Source organism: Rhinoderma darwinii, chromosome 10, assembly GCF_050947455.1.
Source record: "Rhinoderma darwinii isolate aRhiDar2 chromosome 10, aRhiDar2.hap1, whole genome shotgun sequence".
Taxonomy (NCBI): domain Eukaryota; kingdom Metazoa; phylum Chordata; class Amphibia; order Anura; family Rhinodermatidae; genus Rhinoderma; species Rhinoderma darwinii.
The window spans coordinates 83,065,766-83,085,636 of NC_134696.1; the positions used below are offsets into that span (position 1 = coordinate 83,065,766).

Below are 19,871 nucleotides of genomic sequence, written 5' to 3' on the forward strand. Positions count from 1 at the left end.
TAACTTGCCTGTCAGTTTTTCACTTTTATTATCAGAAATGTGATTTGACATTAATTGGGCCTTTTTATTTACACTGATGTTTTGTAACGAAAGGATCTCCTTATATTGTTGTCTAGTCCTCTCCCCACATTGTGTTTCTCCCCCCACCAATATAGTCTGACCCCTCTCTAACCTGGCTACCCCTTTTTTTTCTACATTGACCTCCCTCCTCAGCCCTAGTTTAAATACTCCGCCACCCCAGCTATAATTCTCTCCCCCAGCACAGCGGACCCCCTTCCATTTAGGTGCAAATCATCTGCAGAATACAGTTTGTACCCCAATGAAAAGTCAGCCCAGTGCTCTAGGAACCCAAATCCTTCTCCTCTACACCAAGACTTCAGCCATGCATTTAACTCCCTGAGCTCCCGTTGTCTTTCCTGTGATGCGCATGGCACAGGCAGTATTCCTGAGAATACTACTTTGGAGGTCCTTCCCTTCAGCTTGTAGCCTAGTTCTTTAAAAGTATTCTTAAGGCTCCTCCACCTACCATTTATTCTGTCGTTGGTACCGACATGGACCACGACAGCTGGATCATCACCAGCCCCTCCCAGCAATTTGTCCACCCGTTCCACCACATGCCGAACCCTGGCACCAGGGAGACAGCAAACCATTCGGTTGAGGTGGTCTTGGCGACAAATTATTCTATCCGTCTTCCTGATTATAGAATCCCCTACGACTATCAATTGTCTTGGCTTACCTGCATTACCATCCCGCCGACTACTAGCTGGGCTGTTCTCCCGGCCGTTAGGGAGATCAGTATCCACTAGGGCTGCCATTTCTGAGACTGACACCCTCGCATCATCACCCAACTTGGAAATTTTGCTTGGAATGTCTGTGTGAACAATGCCTAAGGCTGGAATAACATGAGACGAAAATGCTGTGGATTTTCCACAGTGTTTCTGCAGAAAAATCTGCACGTTAGGTACGTTTTTTGTTAAGGAAATCGGACAAGCTCATTATTAAAGAAACGTAAATATGTTACATTAATGCTATATGTTTTATAACCTTCTGTATGAAAACTCGCAAGTAACTCCTTGGAGCAAATTTTTATTTTTTAATTTTAGTTTTTTTATTGTTGCGTTCCAAGAGCCATACGTTTTTTTTTTTTTTTTTGAGGGGCTTGTTTTTTGCGGGATCAGTTGTATTTTTTTATGAGAAAAAATACAACGGCACCATTCAATGCACGACATAATGTACTGGTATACTGGAAAATAAATTGTGGGGAGGAATAGGAAAAAAACAGCGATTACTCCATAGTTTTGGGGTCTGTTTTTATGGTTTTCACTGTGTGGTAAAAACGACATTAACTTCATTCTGTGGGTCAATACGATTATGGCGATACCAAATTTATCAGTTTCTTTTATGAGGTACTACTTTTACAAAGAAAAAATAATTTAAGAAAAAAAATAGTTTTGTGTTGTCATATTCTGAAAGCCATAACATTTTTATTTTTCTGTCAATGGAGAGGTCTGAGGTCCTGTTTTTGTGGGATGATCTGAAATTTTTATTAATACCATTTTGGGGTACATACTACTTTTTGATCACTTTTTATTCCATTTGTATGGGGAGGAGAGGTGACCAAAAACAGCAATGCTTGCGTTGTAAAAAAAAAATTCCTAGGGCGTTCACCTAAAGAGTTAAATAACGTGGTATATAAATGTTTTAGACTTTTACGATCGTGGCAATACCAATTATCTTCACTGATTTATTGCTTTCATAATTTCTAAAAAAGAAACAGATTTTTTTGTCATATTTTTAAGAATTGTATTAAACAATTTCTTACTTTATTTTTTAGTCCTTCTAGGGAACTGAACTTGCAATCAATGGATAGCTCATGTAATATACTGCGATACTTGTATTGCTTTTATCTGTTCTTTACTATTAAGCCTTGTCTCTGGCAAGGCTTAATAGTGCACCGATGGCAGGCCTGGAGGTCTTCAATAGGCCTCCGGCTGCCATAGCTACCAATCGCGGGTGGCAATTTTGCCACAAGGGGCTGATCGGGGTACAGAGGGAGCAGGATATGCATATGACTTTGGTCATGTCAGTTGACTATAATTTATTGATAGAAAATTTCCAGCATCCCACTATTGCGTTCAAACTATTCGCATAGAGCCGACGTTTCACGTATAAGAATGTATCTTATGTACCAGACCTTTATCACTCGCCTCATACCTTGTTTGTGATCCTTCAATGCATTGTTGATCAGTAAACAATACATACACAGCAAGAAATCTGGTGTCTCTCGTTCCTATTTGGAGTCTCAATGCCAGTTATAGGTGTTATATCGCTTTTTATCACCGTTCTGCCTGAACTCCATTACCGACCTCGGCTAGTCTACCTGCGTTAGCACACACCAGGGCCCCATTCATTGATTCCCTCTCACCAGTATGTTTTTACGTTGACTTGCAGTTGTCATTGCCCCTAGCAGCTGTATCTTCAAACCACTCCCTTGTATTCTGGTTCCACCTTATTAAGGGTATCAAACACTGGACTAGCTTAGGGCACTGAATTCCTGGGGCCAGATGAGTACCTCCAGGGGCGCACGTGAAGCGAGGTGAGCAAGTCCGTAAAGATTCTGCCAGCCCTGCCTTACCAGTGCAGTCTCATTGGCTAGAAGCGGTGAAGGACCTGCAATGACATCTTGGTCACATGACCATGAGCACACAGGTTCTGCATCCATGTGGTGGGTTTCCCTACAGATGGAGTTAATCTTGTTGCGTTATTGACTTCTTATAAACGGTAAGGCAAAGTACTTGGCTTCTTCACACTCTAAATTTAAGGCACTGTGATTTACGGCCGGGAAGCCATTTTAAGGCTACATATGCCATTTTGGAACAGAATGATGATGGATGCGTGAGCGTATATGCGTCATCACGCCTGGGAATGGTTCCATTTAGAGCTGGAACTGAGGAATCTGAGTTAGACTAATCAGGACTGTGCTAGTCAGTATCCATCGTTAGGTCTGGGGTGGCGACTGGTCCTGAAGAGTGAGCAGGGGTGGTGTGTGTAGCCCCACTGTAAGGATAGCTGGGCTGAACGGTGAAATGTACATGATATGAGACATGACTCAAGACAGAGAGCTGTATCGGCAGTGGTCAACAGTAGGGCAAAACTAAAAGGATCAGAGTCAGTTCATGTTACAGAGCCTATTTACAGTGCATTCAGCAGTCACTATCTCAAGGGGCACTAGGCATGACGTATGTAGTAGCAGCGACCATCTTGAGGTCTACTAGGTCTAAATCAGAAGGTCCTTGTATCAAGGAGGGAGGCCCTTGACCCAGTGTCTTCCGGTCATTTCAGAACAAGTCAGTCATCTTCCCAGCCTAATCCGTAACTAAGTCTGTGCCTCTCAGCAGTGAGAAGAATTGTAAACATTGCAGGTTCTGTAGTATGTGTATAGTGTGCATGTGGTGTTCGTAGATTGTATTATGTGTATAGTGTGATGCGTACTGTGTATGCAACGTGTGTGTGGTGCTTACTCAGTGAGTGTAATGTGGTATGTGTATGTGCCATGTGCTTCGTGTGTGTGTGTGTGTGTGTGTGTGTGTGTGCTTGTGTGTGTGTGTAGTGTAGATGGAGTGTGTGTACAGTTTGTATGTAGTGTATATGTGGGTTGTATGTTTTGTGTAATGTGTGTGGAGTTTGTACAGTATGTAGTGTGGTGTGTGTAGTGGTGTATGTATAGTGTATGTGTGTGTGTGGGTGTGTGTGTGTGTGTGTGTGTGTGTGTGTGTAGTCTGTATGTAGTGTGTATGTGTAGAGTGTATGGAGTGTCTGTAAAGTTTGTAAGATTTGTGTACATAGTGTAATGTGTGGAGATTGAACAGTATGTAGTGTGGTGTGTAGTGGTGTGTGTGTGTGTGTGTGTGTGTGTGTGTGTGGAGTGTGGGTGTGTTACAGTTACACGTTCAGTCACACACTCGCACTACAAGCACTGCATGAGTATGTGGGTTTATGCATGGGTGTCTGTATAATTGCCTTTGTATGTGTTTGTGCATGTGCGTCCATTGGTGACCTGTGTGTGCTGCGTGGCACATCTGCGTAAGGCAAACGTTTTTGGAAAACAATATTGTATTCTAACATGCTACGTCCAGACAAACCAAACCTTAACAAGCCACACACTCTGATAAGCTGCATCTCAATCTGTCCTGATTACCAAAGTGTCCCTAGAAAACATGTATAATGTCCATTTTGTATGGAGCCATCAAGGCGTTCTCCATGACATTTCAAAGACGGGCTGCAGGCAGGGGATGTGATGAAGCAAAAACATAAGTAATACTAATCTAGTAAATCCCCCGGGGCCTCTCTCCATGGGTCTGTTTACAGGGATGATATGCTGGTCCATGCACATAACGGCTGCAACCAATCACTGGCCTCAGCGGTGACGTGCCATTCTTGCCAGCATCATCGCTGAGGCCAGTGATTAGCTGCAGTGGTCACATGGTTAGGATGGCACATTATCACTTCCTGTAGAAGTTAGCAAAGACCGGTGGAGAGAACTAGAGCGGCGGCACTGGAGGAGCGGGGGGTAAGAGGAGAGTATTACTCATTTTGTTATTTTATCACATTCGCGTGAGTGACAGGATTTACCTTCCATGTATGTATCTCTGCTGAGAGACTTTGTCCATTATCCAGGAGCCTACTCCTCTAGATGACTCCATAATACACAGAAATTTATCTTGTATAACAAGATATATATATATATATATACATATATATATATATATATATATATATATATATATATATATATATAACATCCAGCTAGGATCACCACCCAGACGGAACAACAAGGCACCCGCCGATATTTACACCGGGAAGCGGTACATCTGTATTTTGCAAGCAGAGATCAGCAGATCAGGATCATCTCAAGGCCAGCAAACCAAGTGTTAACAATGTGCGGCTCATGCTGTTAATGTAGACCAATCAGAGTGTTCATTTTACCCCAACGAGCACAACTATTGGATGACTTTGTGGCCTGACTAAGTTTGGCAGATGGTTGGCCTGGCCCAATATGAGGGAGTGGAGGGAAGAATGGCGTCTCTGTGAAAACCCGGGGTATTCCCCTCAGGAAAGATGTGCTTGACGTAGTGACAGGTTATCAATAAAGCAGATGTCTATTATATGTTTACTGACAGATTATATACTCCAGTAACCCTTTACTGACATACAAGTAATATATCCTTCATTAATGTAGGATATAGTCTATCAGGAAAAGGTTATTGGATGATAGTCTGTCAGTAAATGGTAAATAGAAGATATATTCTGTCAGTAAAGGGTTAATGGAGGATATATTCTGTCAGTAAATGGTAAATAGAGGATATATTTTGTCAGTAAAGGGTTAATGGAGGATATATTCTGTCAGTAAAGCGTTAACCTTTAAACCTTTTATTAACTCAACTTGAAGCCCCGCACCCAAAACCACGCCCACTTTTTACCCATGTTGTTGTGGGTGTTTTGTGTTTTCTTTGTTTCGCTTTTTTGCGCAATTTGCAAAAAAAAAGTCAGAAAAAAATGCACTTGTAAATACATCCTGAACCTGGCCGGTATATTTGGATAGAAAAGGTGGCGACCCTACACCCAGCATAAAGTAAGATGGCAGCAGAAATCTTCACAGGCCGCAACCTTTTTCATTCTTTCTTATGCGCACACAGTCTCCCCCTCACAGTGGAATCTCCTGACTCAGCAAGAAGTCTCACAGAGCAGTCAAAATCTCATGAGAAGTGGACTGCACCCCGCTCCATGTCAGGAGTCCTCTTCATATAAAGTTGACTAATTTCTTAAAGGGGCAGAGCATTAGAGAGAAACGTTTCTGAATGGCTATGCTATTACTTCATGAGTTTAATTAAAGTGATTTAAAAGGGGAATAGGGGATTTGTTTCAGAAAAAAAGCTCTAACCTAATATAAGAATGTATAATTTAATTTCACACAAAAATAAAAACAACCTGACTAGACCAGAGTGACAATGTGGTCTGTTATGTGGCTGCATCAAGTGGAAAAATAAAAACCACTTACATTTTGCTCTATGAAGCCCATGACCCCTATTGCCATTGGGACCCAAACAATTCTCGATCCACCCCTGCAGATTCTGAGACAGGAGCACCCCAAAAAAAAAAATAGTGCCATAATCGAAAACATTTTCAGAACAGGAAGCAAATACTGATCAAGACGTCTAGATATATGAATCTCATGACAAAAAAAATCATAACAAAATGTTAACTTACAATGATTTTTTGAGGGGTTGCACAGTCATATTGATTGGATCAGGGATGGATTTTAGGGGTCATGGGGAAAATTTTCCTCCCCTAAAGAGCAGAACCCATTTACTTTTTATGCCGTTATCTATTAGATTCATCCAATAGATAACAGCTGGTAATACTCTCCTTGCTTCTTTTTAGCTCCAGGCTCCACCATCTTTCTAGGTCCTGCGGCTGTCCAGCATAAAGGTGCGAGGAGAGGTGAGTATATAGAGGGGTCTTTCTTGAGGTCTGATTATTTAAGGGGTCTGGTCTGGTGTTTGAATTAATTTAGGGTTCTGATCTGGGGTCTAAAGTAATGTCGAGGTCTGGGCTGGGGTCTGAATGGATGTAGGGGGCTGGTCTGGAGTTGGAATTAATGAAGTCTGATCTTTAGGGCAGATTCAGACGAATGTTGCGTTTTTGCGCGCGCAAAAAACGCGGCGTTTTGCGCGCGCAAAAACCACTTGACAGCTGCGTGTGTCATCCGTGTATGATGCGCGGCTGCGTGATTTTCGCGCAGCCGCCATCATAGAGATGAGGCTAGTCGACGCCCGTCACTGTCCAAGGTGCTAAAAGAGCTAACTGATCGGCAGTAACTCTTTCAGCACCCTCGACAGTGAATGCCGAACACAACATCGAGAAACCTGTTAAAAAAAAATAAAAAGTTCGTACTTACCGAGAACTTCCCTCCCGGCCGTTGCCTTGGTGACGCGTCCTTCGTGACGCGCCTGTCTTGACATCGGGCCCCACCTCCCTGGATGACGCGGCAGTCCATGTGACCGCTGCAGCCTGTGCTTGGCCTGTGATTGGCTGGAGCTGTCACTTGGACTGAATTGTCATCCCGGGAGGTAAGAATGGAGGAAGAAGCCGGGAGTTATCGGTAAGTCAGAACTTCGTTTTTTTTTTTACAGGTTCATGTATATTGGGATCGGAAGTCACTGTCCAGGGTGCTGAAACAGTTTAACTCTTTCAGCACCCTGGACAGTGACTATCTCCTGACATCGCGTACCGGAATTTTTTTTGCCGGGTTCGGCCAAAACGAGTTCGGCCGAACCCGGTGAAGTTCGGTTCGGTTGTCCGGGTTCGCTCATCTCTAAGACACTCCGTTTGGATGTTTGGAAACAGAAAAGCACGTGGTGCTTTTCTGTTTACATTCATCCTTTTGACAGCTGGTGCGCTGTTTCAGTCGGTTCGCACGGAAGTGCTTCCGTGCGACCTACGTCGTTTTCACGCACCCATTGACTTCAATGGGTGCGTGATGCGCGAAATACGCGGAGATATTGAGCATGTCGCGCTTTTTGCGCAGCTGACAAACGCTGGGCAAAAAGCACGGACTGTCTGTACTGCCCCATAGACTTGTATTGGTCTGTGCGTGGCGCGTGAAAACCACGCGGCCCGCACGGACCCAATACACGCTCGTGTGAATTTCCCCTAAGTCTGAGGTAATTTAAGGGTCTGGTCTAAGGTCTGCATTAATTTAGGCCTCTGGTCTGAAGTCGGAATTAATTTACTGGTCTGGGGTCTTACGTAATACAGTGGTTTAAAGTCTTAATTAATTTTAGGGTCTGGTCTTGGGTCTAAATTAGTTTGGGGGTGTTTCTGAATTTATATATGGGTTTAGTGTCTGGATTTATTTATGGGTCCGGTCTGGAGTCTCAATCTGTGTTGGTATAGAGGGTGGGGATGGGCTGTAGAAGTGAGGGGCCAAAGATTTCGACAATGTGTCGAAAATGTGTCTTAAATATTTAAAGGCGTAATGAGGAGCGTGACCGAACAAAGCAAAATTCCCCATGCCACACTGCTTTTTTTCAGCCACTCCCTAGATTATTATACTGAATCCGCTACGGATTCTGTTTCATAACTTTCAGCAACATTTCACTATACCTTTCTAGTAATCCAGAATGTGTGGTAAATTAGCATGTTTCAGGGTACAGACAGTTTTCTATAGTAATGTTCTACTTATATAATAAAACACTATGTTTAGATGTTCATATTTTTATTGAAATAGCATGACTACAACATTTTTTTCCATAAAGTTAGCATACATGTATCAATATTCTAAATTATGTAAGGGGTAACCAGTAGCAGTCATGAAAATGCCAGTCTTAAAAATCATCCTTTCAACTGGAGACGGTTGGTAAATACAGTCTCTTCTGTTGGTAATGGTGATGAAGGGTATTCAAATTTTTCACCGAGTAATCTTGATAGCTGGCACAAATCGGTGGCAGGTGGCACTTATGTCCAAGATGGCACTGTGACTCAGCCGAGTCACAGGCAGCGACAATTGTCCTTTTTAATGATGTTAAGCACTATGACTCAGCCGAGCCATAGGCAGAGACCATTTTCATTTTTTATAAGATTTTGCCCTGTGACTCAGTCGAGCCACAGGCAGAGACAATTGTCATTTTTTAATTAGGTTTCGCACTGTGACTCAGCCGAGCCACAGGCAGCGAGATTTGTCTTTTCTTGTGAGTTTATTTCACAAAGACTCCGGGTATATGGATCTATAGTCCAAAGATTGGTCAAGTCCAGGTTGGCACTGTGACTCAGCCGAGCCACAGGCGCAGAAAAAAATCCTTTGAGGTGGACCTAGGTTTGCTGGTACTCTTTTCGCCAAAAGAGACGCATACTAATTCCTTGGGATGCTTTTCTGAGGAAGAGGTCACAGGAAATTCATTTGACTTAGTCTGTGAGGTTGGTCTTGTTTTCTTTCTCAATGCAAGCTTTGGAATTGCAGAAACTCCAGGTCCAGTTTCCCCAATTATCCGTGTAGAGCTATAATGTTTGAACCACTGAAATCAGTAACAGCACAGGTCATGGCAGATTTGTAATTATGACCACCACTGCATGCAAAAGTTTGTGGTTGTTTGGAAACATTATAGTTATGTCTTGAGCAAAGCAGAGCCCTGCTGCTCATTGCGGTGAAAGTCTAAATAGCATCAAAGTATTGACACATTTGTTTAGTTCATATTTGCCTTGTGTGGAAATTAAGGCCAGGATCCTTTGTTCTCTATAACCAGTGCAGCCATGGACAATCCAAGATGACGTCTTATGATGTTGAGAAGTGATTATAACTATTATAATGTCCATGGCGTCATGCTGTTGTTGAGATAAAACAAAATGAGAAGCTTAATGAGGTATTAATACATTATCAGATCATTCACATTTTATAGCGTTCTACTTTATAACATTGGACGGTCAATAACAGGAATAGTTACAGATTGTGAAATATTAAAGTCACCCATGGGCCTCAAATATCAAAACTCTAACATAAAATCGGACCTTATTGCCCATAGAAACCAATCAGTGCTCAGATTTTCATCTTAAAGGCTATGGACTCCTTTGCGGGATTTTCTCATTGCACTGTATGTATTTTATTAAATAAAACATATTTGCAATTGGTTTTAATGAAAACATTTTGGACGATCTTACTGGCGGCTCATTTTCCAGCCCCTCTGCTCTCCTGAACACTAATCTAAGCTGACAGCGGAGATTAAAGGAGTTTTGCAGTGAGAAGAAATTGATCATTAATATTTTATCAGTGGGAGTCCGACTCTCGGCACCCCCACCAATCAGCTGTTTTGAGGTGGCCACGGAGCTCTTGCAAGTCCTGCTTTCCCCGTCATTCTTGTCACTGCTTTTTACTGTGAAACATTAACACACTTGTAGCGGAGGTTTACAGTATTACAGCCTTCTCCCAATAAAGTAAATGGGAGAAGGCTGTAAAAAACTTGGAACCGCAGCTACAAGTGTGTTAATGTTTCACAGTATGGAGCAGTAAGGGAAATTGGCAGGGGTTCTGAGATTCGGACACCCACTGATCAAATAATGATGGCCTATTCTGTGGGTAGGCCATCGATTTCTTCTCACTGGAAACCCCCTTAAACTTTCAGGGGAGCAGAGAGATGGGCTGGAGACTGACCAGACAATAAGTTTATCTGACAGGATGAGCACTGAATGGCATCCAGCAGTTTGTATTGTATTGTACATATGCTGCAAAAAAACAAAAAGTCTGCAAAGGTGTCTCTTTTGCAGGAAGGCACTTTAGTAGCCAAGGACAGATCTGATACGTCCATGCTACTAAAAGCTCCAGCTGTCATCTAGTCTGAGTTACTGCAGGTTGAAGGGGAAGAGGATAAACAGCAATTTTGATTTGCAAAAGTTTTGAGCATCAAATAAGGTTTTGTTCGTTGCATTGCTGCTACACCTGCTGCGATAATCCGGATCACAGTCACCATTCTCATCATCGTTCTCACCATTACATATGCAGTCTGAAGACTTACATACTTCACATTGGATAAAACGACAATGGACACAACAAGGTCTCAGAAGATGGAGTGATAACGTTACTTCACCTGCATTGTATGTTGTGAGCCGAGTACAACTGGAATTAGCAGCACAGCGAGGAGTGATCTATGTACATGGCCATAGATTATAATGAGCGGGGCAGCCGGGGGATTCTACAGTTCGCTGCTCCTTCACTGCCCCCCATCAGGACACTGTAGATATTATAACAATGGTCTATCTCCCATTGCAGAATACAGGTCACAGTAAGTGGCAGTCTGTAACTAGATGACCACATCTCAGGACAACCATAAAGTTTATGAAGAGGTTTATGGAGATCTAAGAAACTCTCACACTCTTACCTTCTTTTTATTTGGGAGAAGATGCAGCTTTTTCAAAATACGCCAGAAGATGTTTGTGTAATTCCTGCATTGGTGAAGAATAACTGGCGCTGCCTGTAAACGTGTTGGTCTTAGAGGCGTTAAATCCAACTCCTTCCTTATTCTGGCCAAGATGTTTCTCAGCACTTGGAAGATGTTGGAGATGTTCTTTGTCCTCTTGTTGTTCTGTAAAACACACGCAGTCTATAAGATCAGCTGTTAATATAATGGACATTGTTCCTACTCCACCGTCAGCCTGGGAGCAAGATTCATAAAATATTAGGAAATGGCGTAAGCAACAATTCCCTAATATATTGTCACTAATGACACGGTTGACAGTTTTTTATCCACACAATGTAAACTAGAACAACTGCTGCTACTTCTTATAATAACACTCAGTCTCTTTATCATATGAAGAATGGAAAATTCTCGCTCATTACAATTCATTATCACCAGTGATCAGTAATATCGCACCTACCAAACATCCTGTTTTTGCTGGATTTTCCCACTATACGCGTCCTGATTTCTCTGAAATGTCCCATGAAATGGACCTTAAAAGGGTGGGGCTTATGCAAATATAATCCCAAATTGGCCAGTTCTGTGGGTGTTCCTCATAATGGGGGCGTGGTTGAGTAATTTCCCATGAATAAGGGTTAAAATGTTGGGAGGTATCAGTAATGTGATGTGATAGGCTAGGACTATAAAGAGGATGATACACATATCTAAATTATTAACATAATTTAGTCACAGATACTGGCTGGTGACCGGTTCATGCAGCTTTACGTGTACTACCCTATTTAGCATAAGATATGGCTGTACCAAAACATCACTTTTAACTTTTTGTGTCATCCGTATTTCCTCATAGATTGTAATTAATATCTTCTGAGCACGGCCCTCAATCCTCTTGTTTGATTTGTTAATTTGTGTGTTACTATGTAATTTTATTAGTAATATTGGGTAATATTATAAGGCTAAATTAAAAGATAAAAGCCCTGACAACTTACTTTCAGAGGTGGTGTCCACATGATATGGGCTGATATTGGTGGTTACATCATTGGATCCAGGCATGGAGCTCTTAGTGTCTTCAATGATGTCTATGTTTTCAGCCCGTCCATGAGAAGCATCATCGGTTATAATGTTAGAGGCGGTGTCCACGTCCTCTGGGCTGATATTGATGGTTACATTTTTGGATCCAGGCATGGAGATCTTAGTGTCTTCAATGAGATCTCTGGTTTCAGCCAGTCCATGATGAGCCTCATCGGTTGTAATGTCAGAGGCGATGTCCACGTCCTCTGGGCTGATGTTGATCGTTACGTCATTGGATCCAGGCATGGAGATCTTAGTGTCATCAATGAGATCTCCGTTTTCAGCCAGTCCATGAGGAGCATCATCAGTTATATTATCAGAAGCCGTGTCCATGTCATCTGGACTGACATTGATGGTAACATCATTGGATTCAGGCATGAAGATCTTAGTGTCTTCAATGATATCTCTGTTTTCAGCCCATTCATAAGGAGCATTATCGGTTATATCAGAGGTGGTGTCCACGTCCTCTGGACTGATATTGATGGAAACATCATTAGATCCAGGCATGGAGATCTTAGTATCTTCAATGAGATCTCTGTTTTCAGCCAGTCCATGAGACGCATCATCGGTTGTAATATCAGAGGTGGTGTCCACGTCATCTGGGCTGATGTTGATGGTTTCATCATTGGGTCCAGGCATGGAGATCTTAGTGTCTCCATTGATGTCTATGTTCTCAGCCAGTCCTTGAGAAGCATCATCAGTTATAATATTAATTTTGTCCTGACGTTTTTCTGAAACACAGAACATTGATATCAGAAATGATAAAATAAAGGCTTATATATGTTCAGTGTAATTTATTAACCGTTTACAGGTATTTGAAACCCCCTGAATGGCACAATAATCCACGAGAATAAAAAAAACACAATCTCTGAAGCTGCCTCTACATTTAGGATTCCTTCACTTTTCTTTGTCGACATGGCAGATCCCCCTAGTTTCCCTGTATAACCATGTTCCCGGATTAATGATCATGGCAGCGAGATAGAGAAACTATCAAATACACAATCGTGGACCAGTGGTTATATTGAGTGTTGTATTGAATAATCTATAAAATGGAGGATTTTTCTGTAAAGTGAAGCTGCACTTTTACTTCTGGTGGATGTGGGAATAACTGTATGTGATGGTGTGTAGTGTTATGTCACAAGACGGCAGATCGTTACAGAGAACGGCTCCGGATGGTGTGAGGAGCGGGAATACTCCGTCCTCGCCAATAAGAGGCGTTCATTGGGAAATACATTGAGATATAGTGCGCAGTTGTGATGACTCCGGTGACGTTACTGAAAATGTTCATAGATTAGGTTGTTTTTTTTTAGCAAAAACATTTCATTAAATGAAAGAGACGAACCAGAAAATTCCCAGTGTCCAAGTGATAGAAAACCCCCCTATAAATGGTTCTATGTAGATAGATATTAATAAGTCACATCTGTTATACCGTATTTATCGTTGATTTGGTCGCTACTCTCTCTACTTTCATCGATGGTACATTGGGTCTCAACATCTCTCTTGGATTTTTTCTTCATCGATTTTCTATATAATTGTAATAAGGGAAGTAATATTGTGGATTAGTGACATGAATCATCTCTGTTTTCTGTAGAATGTGATAAAGCTTCATATGTTTCTTCATTTTATCTATTTCTATCTGTAGAATCATTACCCCCAAGTCATTTTACATCTGTGACAATCAGCAATTCTTTATATTATGTACACAGAGGTGTAATGTTCCCCCATTAGACCACCAGGGGCGCACAACTGCAGAGTGACATGTTCATGAGCCACAAGAAGTCTACATTGTAATATTCCCTTTACTGGGTCATGTTATTACTAGAGGAGGTGGTACAGTATTTCCTATATAGACTACGGTGTAGAACATATATATGGCACTGAGCAGTTATGTGCTGGAGGAACCTGGAAGGAGAACACAATTACATACCCTCCAATATCCAGAAGTGCAAATACATCCCAGCGTCATAGAGAAATATAATATGCTGTTTATTCCATTATATCCATATAACAGTGCCATGTCATGGGAAACATTGCCCTGTTATATGGATGTAATGGAATAAGCAGAATTTTATTTGCACCAAGAAGATCCTGAGATGCTGAGATGTATTTGCATTTATGGATGGTATAGAATTGGCACCCCAAGGATCACGGGCAGAGCAGGACTGAACCCCAGTGATGACTCTTTTACCTAAAAACCTCCAATATTCAGATATAAAAATAATTACACCAGTAACAGTCGCCCACATAAGAACCTGCCACAGGTGACCCCATAAAGCATCGGCATGTTTAATTTCTACATGCCCGATCCTTTGTTCCCGTGGGGATAAATCAAGTGTTCGCCTGACCGCCATATAAAGCGTATGGGCGGCTTAAGACTTTCGGGGTAAGATGGCTCCGTCACATGTCAGGGCTTTGCACTTCAGAGAATTTGGACTCCACGGTTCTAATACAACATGAAATCCGGGCAAATCACAGACAGATATTTTGTCGTTATCCTTTTGTTCTTCTATATAGAGAAGAGAATGAAAGGAACTGCAGAATATTCTTGTGAAATCTCTGGTTTGTGAGTAGACGGCTGTGCATGGAAGTCAGTATGGTAAAAGCAGGACACAAAATCATTATTTACAATACTCACTTATATCTGATGTAATGGATGAGAGAAAAAAACATTCCAAGGATGAAGATGGCGACAACAGAACCGGCAGCAGCCGCAACGTATTTATTTGTAAGTAGAGAGATGATGGTAGAAGCTGCAGAAGTCACAATGAATTTATTCCAAAATGGTATTGGAGGCGCAGGAGTAGTGGTATGTACTGGAGAAGAAGGAGAAGCAATAAGTGATCAGATAACTTGTCTACTATAATTAATTATTATTATTATTACTATTATTATTATTACTATCATTATTATTATTACTATTATTATTATTATTATTACTATTATTATTATTATTATTATTACTATTAATATTATTACTATTATCAATATTATTATAACTATTATTATTATCGCTATTATTATTACTATTATTATTATTACTATCATTATTATTACTATTATTACAATAACTATTTTTATTATTATTAATAATAATAATAATAATAATAATAATAATAATATCCCTTTGATACAAATTTTTAATCCAAAATGAATGTCCCCAAGATTGTCAGGAAATGTCCTTGTTCTTGTTTGTATGGGATGTAACCACAGTGTAGTGTCAGTGATGCAGCATTGGATATGAATTAGCAGTGGCTGGATATTTACCATATAACCGGACCCTACATAGATATAGTGGGGGGGAATTTATTAGGACTGGAGTATCAGATAACAGTCTTAATGTAAAGAGCTCTGGAGTAAGATGTGTCTTAATAAATTAGGCGCATCTCTGATTGTCCGTGTGCCAGAAAGTCAAATCTACTTAAACTTGAGCTGGAGTAGATTTGCATAGCGATTTACGCCTATTTCTGTGGTAAATTACAGTAAGTTTGTCGGGCCGTGGTAGGCTCTGCCCTTTCTGTGGGGCCCCACCCACTTTTTATTAAAGTGGCATGAGTGGCGCTAATGTCTTAAAAGTCATATTTTTTATTGTGCAAGTTGCAATTTTTAAACCATTTGCGATATGTCCACGCTAGAAAACTGGTAAAGGTCAAATAATAAATTGCCCTTTTTATTGAGTTTTGGGCACTAGTATATAAGAAAGACATAGTAGAGCTGGAGCGGGATCAGAAGTGGGTAACAAATACATTGAATGGTTGCACTGCAGTACCCAGTAATACTATTAAATATGGGGGTTTTAGTTTGGAAAGATAAACAGTTTAGGGGTGACCTAATAACTATGTATAATATATATTAATGGACAGTACAGAGATCTCTGATTGTCTTTTTATATCCAGGCCTGTAAATAAGGGGCATCCACTACTTCTAGAGGAAAGAATGTGTCACCATCATCATATACGCGGATTCTTTACTGTAAGAGCAGTGAGACCATGGAACTCCCCGCCACGGGATGTTAATTCATTGAAAGATTCTAGAAGTGGCCTGGATGCTTTTCCTGAAAAATCTAATATTATAAGGGATCTGTACTAGATCTCTGGGGATGGGGCATTAATCCTTGAATTTATATCCTGATCGCTATATTTGGAGGTGGAAGGAAAATGTCTCCGGCCTCATAGGGGTTGTTTTTAATAAGAACCTTGCAGGATATTTGTCTGAACTAGATGGATTTATGTTTTTTCAATCTTACTCGCTATGTAACTATGTCACTTACCTCCACAATCCTGAGGTCCTTGGCACTGCTCCATGCGGAAGAAACATTTCTCTTTTTGGTCGGGGTAGCCTTTGGTGACATAGACCACCCGAATACCAATGCCTGGCAAAAGGAAACATCAATTAGTTGTGTGAAAACACGGAAACGTCTCCCAATCTATCAGTGTAATTCCCTGTAGTCTTCTAGTGGAAAAGACGTATCCATAAGAGATCTCAGAAATGTCGCTCTACTAACATATACATTGTATACGGCGCCTCATTGATTTATTCCCATAGGATCATTTCCTCTGATCATGTGACTGTGACAATAGAAAGATAGAAAATCCAATCACGTGCGGAAAATTCTGCAATGATCATAAATGACCCCCCCAGGAATGAATATAATCCCATGTATGATCATCACCGCCACAAGTCATCGCTATTATTCCTTGCGGGGCAGGAATCACATTCCGCCGGGTTATGAGAACCTGGAATAGGGAAAACATAATGGGAGTCACACGCCGAAATTACCGGCAACTCACATGAAAAATCGGCCGTTCTATTTATCATGTGACTTATTAATAATCCGCGGTCACTTTACAAATGTGACATAACAGTGATAACTTGTTATCTGTAATGAGGCGGGTCTGACCCTCATGAAAGGACTTGGACCCTATTAGACCTCGTTCACACACTACAATAAGCCCAGTATGATGACTACACCGCACATCCGGTCATAGTACACAGAATAACACGTGAAAACCCAGCAAAATACAAGAAGGAGACCACCAAGCAACCGCTGAGTATATATTAAGCCCCCAGACCAGAAAATGATGATAAAATAAGTCAGATCTCAGTTTTGTGTTACTTACCGCATGTCTTTGAGCAGGGACCATATAGAAGATCTCCTCTGATGTCTAGAAAGTAAAAAGAGACATTAAAGTACAACTCTACTGAGAAAATGAGAAACTCCATCTATTCCCTATATCTCTTCCGTACACCGCGCCAATGCTCTCCTGCTATATCTATTAGTGAGTGTATCCGGCATGGACAGGACAGTATTAGGCGGGATTCACACACACTTCTTATTCAGCTTTTTAAAACTCGTGTAAAAATAACCCGTTGTTTCAAGCCTTAGTGGCGATTTTAAATGCATTTTTAGTGGTAATTTTTTATTTTGTGACATTTGTACGTTTTTTTCTGGTGTTTTTGAAGTCCTAAAAAAAAGTCTATGGGATAAAAGACCAGAAAAACAAAAAACAAAACTAGAGCACGCTGTGCTTTGAAAATATGTACAAATCCAGCCTTAGACTTCCATGTGTAATCTATAGGTTATTGGACTGAACACTGGATCAGTCCTCTCAGATTATTTACCTGTTCCTACTAGTATTAGGCCTTATTAAGACAAGCGTATATGAAAATGAATGGGGCTATTCACACATGCTGTTGTTTTTCACGCAGCGTGTGTTTCCGTTGAATGAAACTCACTGCATGTCCTATTTTGGTGCGTATTTGCGCACCACGCAGCCCATTGAAGACAATGTGTGCGTGAAAAAAACGGACAGCACGCGGGCGACATACGTGTGCTGTCCGTGATTCAAACAACAGTTGCAAGACAAATTATGAGAAAAAAACCGGATGTCAAACGGAACTGCAACGCAAGAAAAACACTACATTTTTTATGCGCGCAAAACAGACACGCTCGTGTAAATCTAGCCTTAACCCCATATTCAGTGTATATCTGGTGATGCTTTACCTGTGCTTATCCTATTCCTCGCACCTGAGTCATATCTGCGGATATCGATAGGAGCGCCTTCCACAGACGCTAATAGCACATTCACAATTAGAAGAAGTCGAAACAGCATTTTGGCCTGGAGTATATCTCTTCGTGTGTATATCCAGACTAAGTCTCCCACTGTAACACCGTGTAATTTTCCTACAGATTCCGTGACATCACAATTGTAAACACATCACAGGGAGCAGTATACAGCAGTGATGTCACAATGCGGTGATGTCACAACTGTACACACATCACGGGGAGCAGTATACAGCAGTGATGTCACAATTGTACACACATCACGGGGAGCAGTATACAGCAGTGATGTCACAATTGGGGATCATGACAACAACTAACAAGAAGAAGCTTCATACATCTTTGTCTGTGTAATATTACTAGTCTCTGAAACACGGATCATAATAAAACATTACACCGGTTTCATGCTGGAATATGAGCATCATCAGGGGCAGGGGCGTAGTTAAAGTGTAGCTAAACGTTCGACAAACTTCTGACATGTCATAGAGACATGTCACAAGGTTGGATTGGTGGGGGTCCAAGCACTGAGACCCCCACCAATCGCTAGAACGAAGCAGCTGAAGTACTCGTGTGAGCGCTCAGCTGCTTTGTGTCAGTTCGGCTTTTTCCGGAAAGCCGATGTATTGGAGTACGGGCCCATACACTTTGTATTGAGTCCATACACCCAAAAAAAATTTTATTTACATTTACACTTCGGAAACGTTTGTGTGAGATTTACAGGAAGGCAAGCGTAATCTCGTTTTAAATGACTTTTTACAGTGTAATCTCGCGAGATTACACTTGCCTTGCTGTAAATCTCACACAAACGTTTCCGAGGTGTCAGGATTCTGAATAAACATCACGTCCTGGCTGGAGGTGATGCCTATTCATTGTCAGGACACTTCAGTAACGTTAATGTGTGTGTGTAAGTGGCTGCACATAGTGATCTAGTAAGATTACTATGTGCTGTGTAAATGAATGGAGAGAAGTGTATGACGCTGATTGGTCACTGATTGGTCAGCGTCATTGTCACGAAGCGGGTTAGTGGACCCACTAGGCCGTACCGCCGTAGCGGGGAGGCAGCTGGCCAAACCACAGGAAACCCCAGACTAAAGGGATATAAATGAACAGTCTGTCTTCTCCAAATAACTGACACAATAGACTGAGCGTGGGTATAAAGTGGGGGTAGGCCACAGCTTTATTATTTATAGCATGGAGGGAAAAACCTTGTCCGCAGCTAAAACCGAAAGATCTTGATCTCGTTGACAATAACCGTCACCTCGCGTGCCACTCCACCGCTGCCGCGGTGGGCACATCCTAGTTGATACGGCAGGTGACTGTACTCCCGTCGTCCCTAGCTTGACCGGACAAGGCCCCTCCACACCGCCAGCTGTGACTAGGAACAAATAAACAAAGGGACAAAGTGAATAAAATATAATTTACACACAGAACACAAAGGCACACTTGCCAACCAACCAAGTTACATACATTAACAGAATTTGAGCTGACAGAAGACTACAACATTCTTAACAATGTTACAAACCCTTGAAATACAACTTCTCAGGGCGGGCGGGCGGGAGGGTTCCTTCCACGATCCAAAGGGGGGTCCAAGAGGAAGCAAAACCCCTGTCAAGCCTAATTTATATGGGTGGGAGGGCCCACCCAGGATACTCCCAACAACCCCACCCTATCCAGGGGATAAACCTGCTGGGTAAATCCCTTAAGGGGACATACCCTATAGTCACCAGCTCCTAAGCCTAAACAGCATGGGAGCTGTGAGAAATACAATGTCCCGCACAAGG

The 19,871-nt window shown here is 41.6% G+C and overlaps 1 protein-coding gene across 1 annotated transcript; it reads right to left on the minus strand.

Moving 5' to 3' along the window:
* Window positions 1–8,261: 8,261 nt before the first annotated feature.
* On the minus strand, window positions 8,262–16,714 carry LOC142662620 (uncharacterized). The gene is made up of 7 exons (XM_075840832.1): window positions 16,702–16,714; window positions 16,300–16,401; window positions 14,668–14,845; window positions 13,462–13,556; window positions 11,951–12,763; window positions 10,929–11,132; window positions 8,262–9,381 (listed from the first exon to the last, which is right to left on the minus strand). The coding sequence occupies exons 1-6, from the start codon at window positions 16,712–16,714 to the stop codon at window positions 10,936–10,938; spliced, it is 1,398 nt and encodes a 465-aa protein (XP_075696947.1). The 3' UTR covers window positions 8,262–9,381; window positions 10,929–10,935.
* Window positions 16,715–19,871: the final 3,157 nt, after the last annotated feature.

Bases quoted from the DNA above. Each gene is read 5' to 3' on its own strand.
- LOC142662620 (XM_075840832.1), bottom strand. The intron at 14,846-16,299 runs GTAAGTGACATA...CTTCTTCTCCAG, and splicing joins AGGACCTCAGGATTGTGGAG to TACATACCACTACTCCTGCG. The intron at 13,557-14,667 runs GTGAGTATTGTA...ACAATTATATAG, and splicing joins ATCCATTACATCAGATATAA to AAAATCGATGAAGAAAAAAT.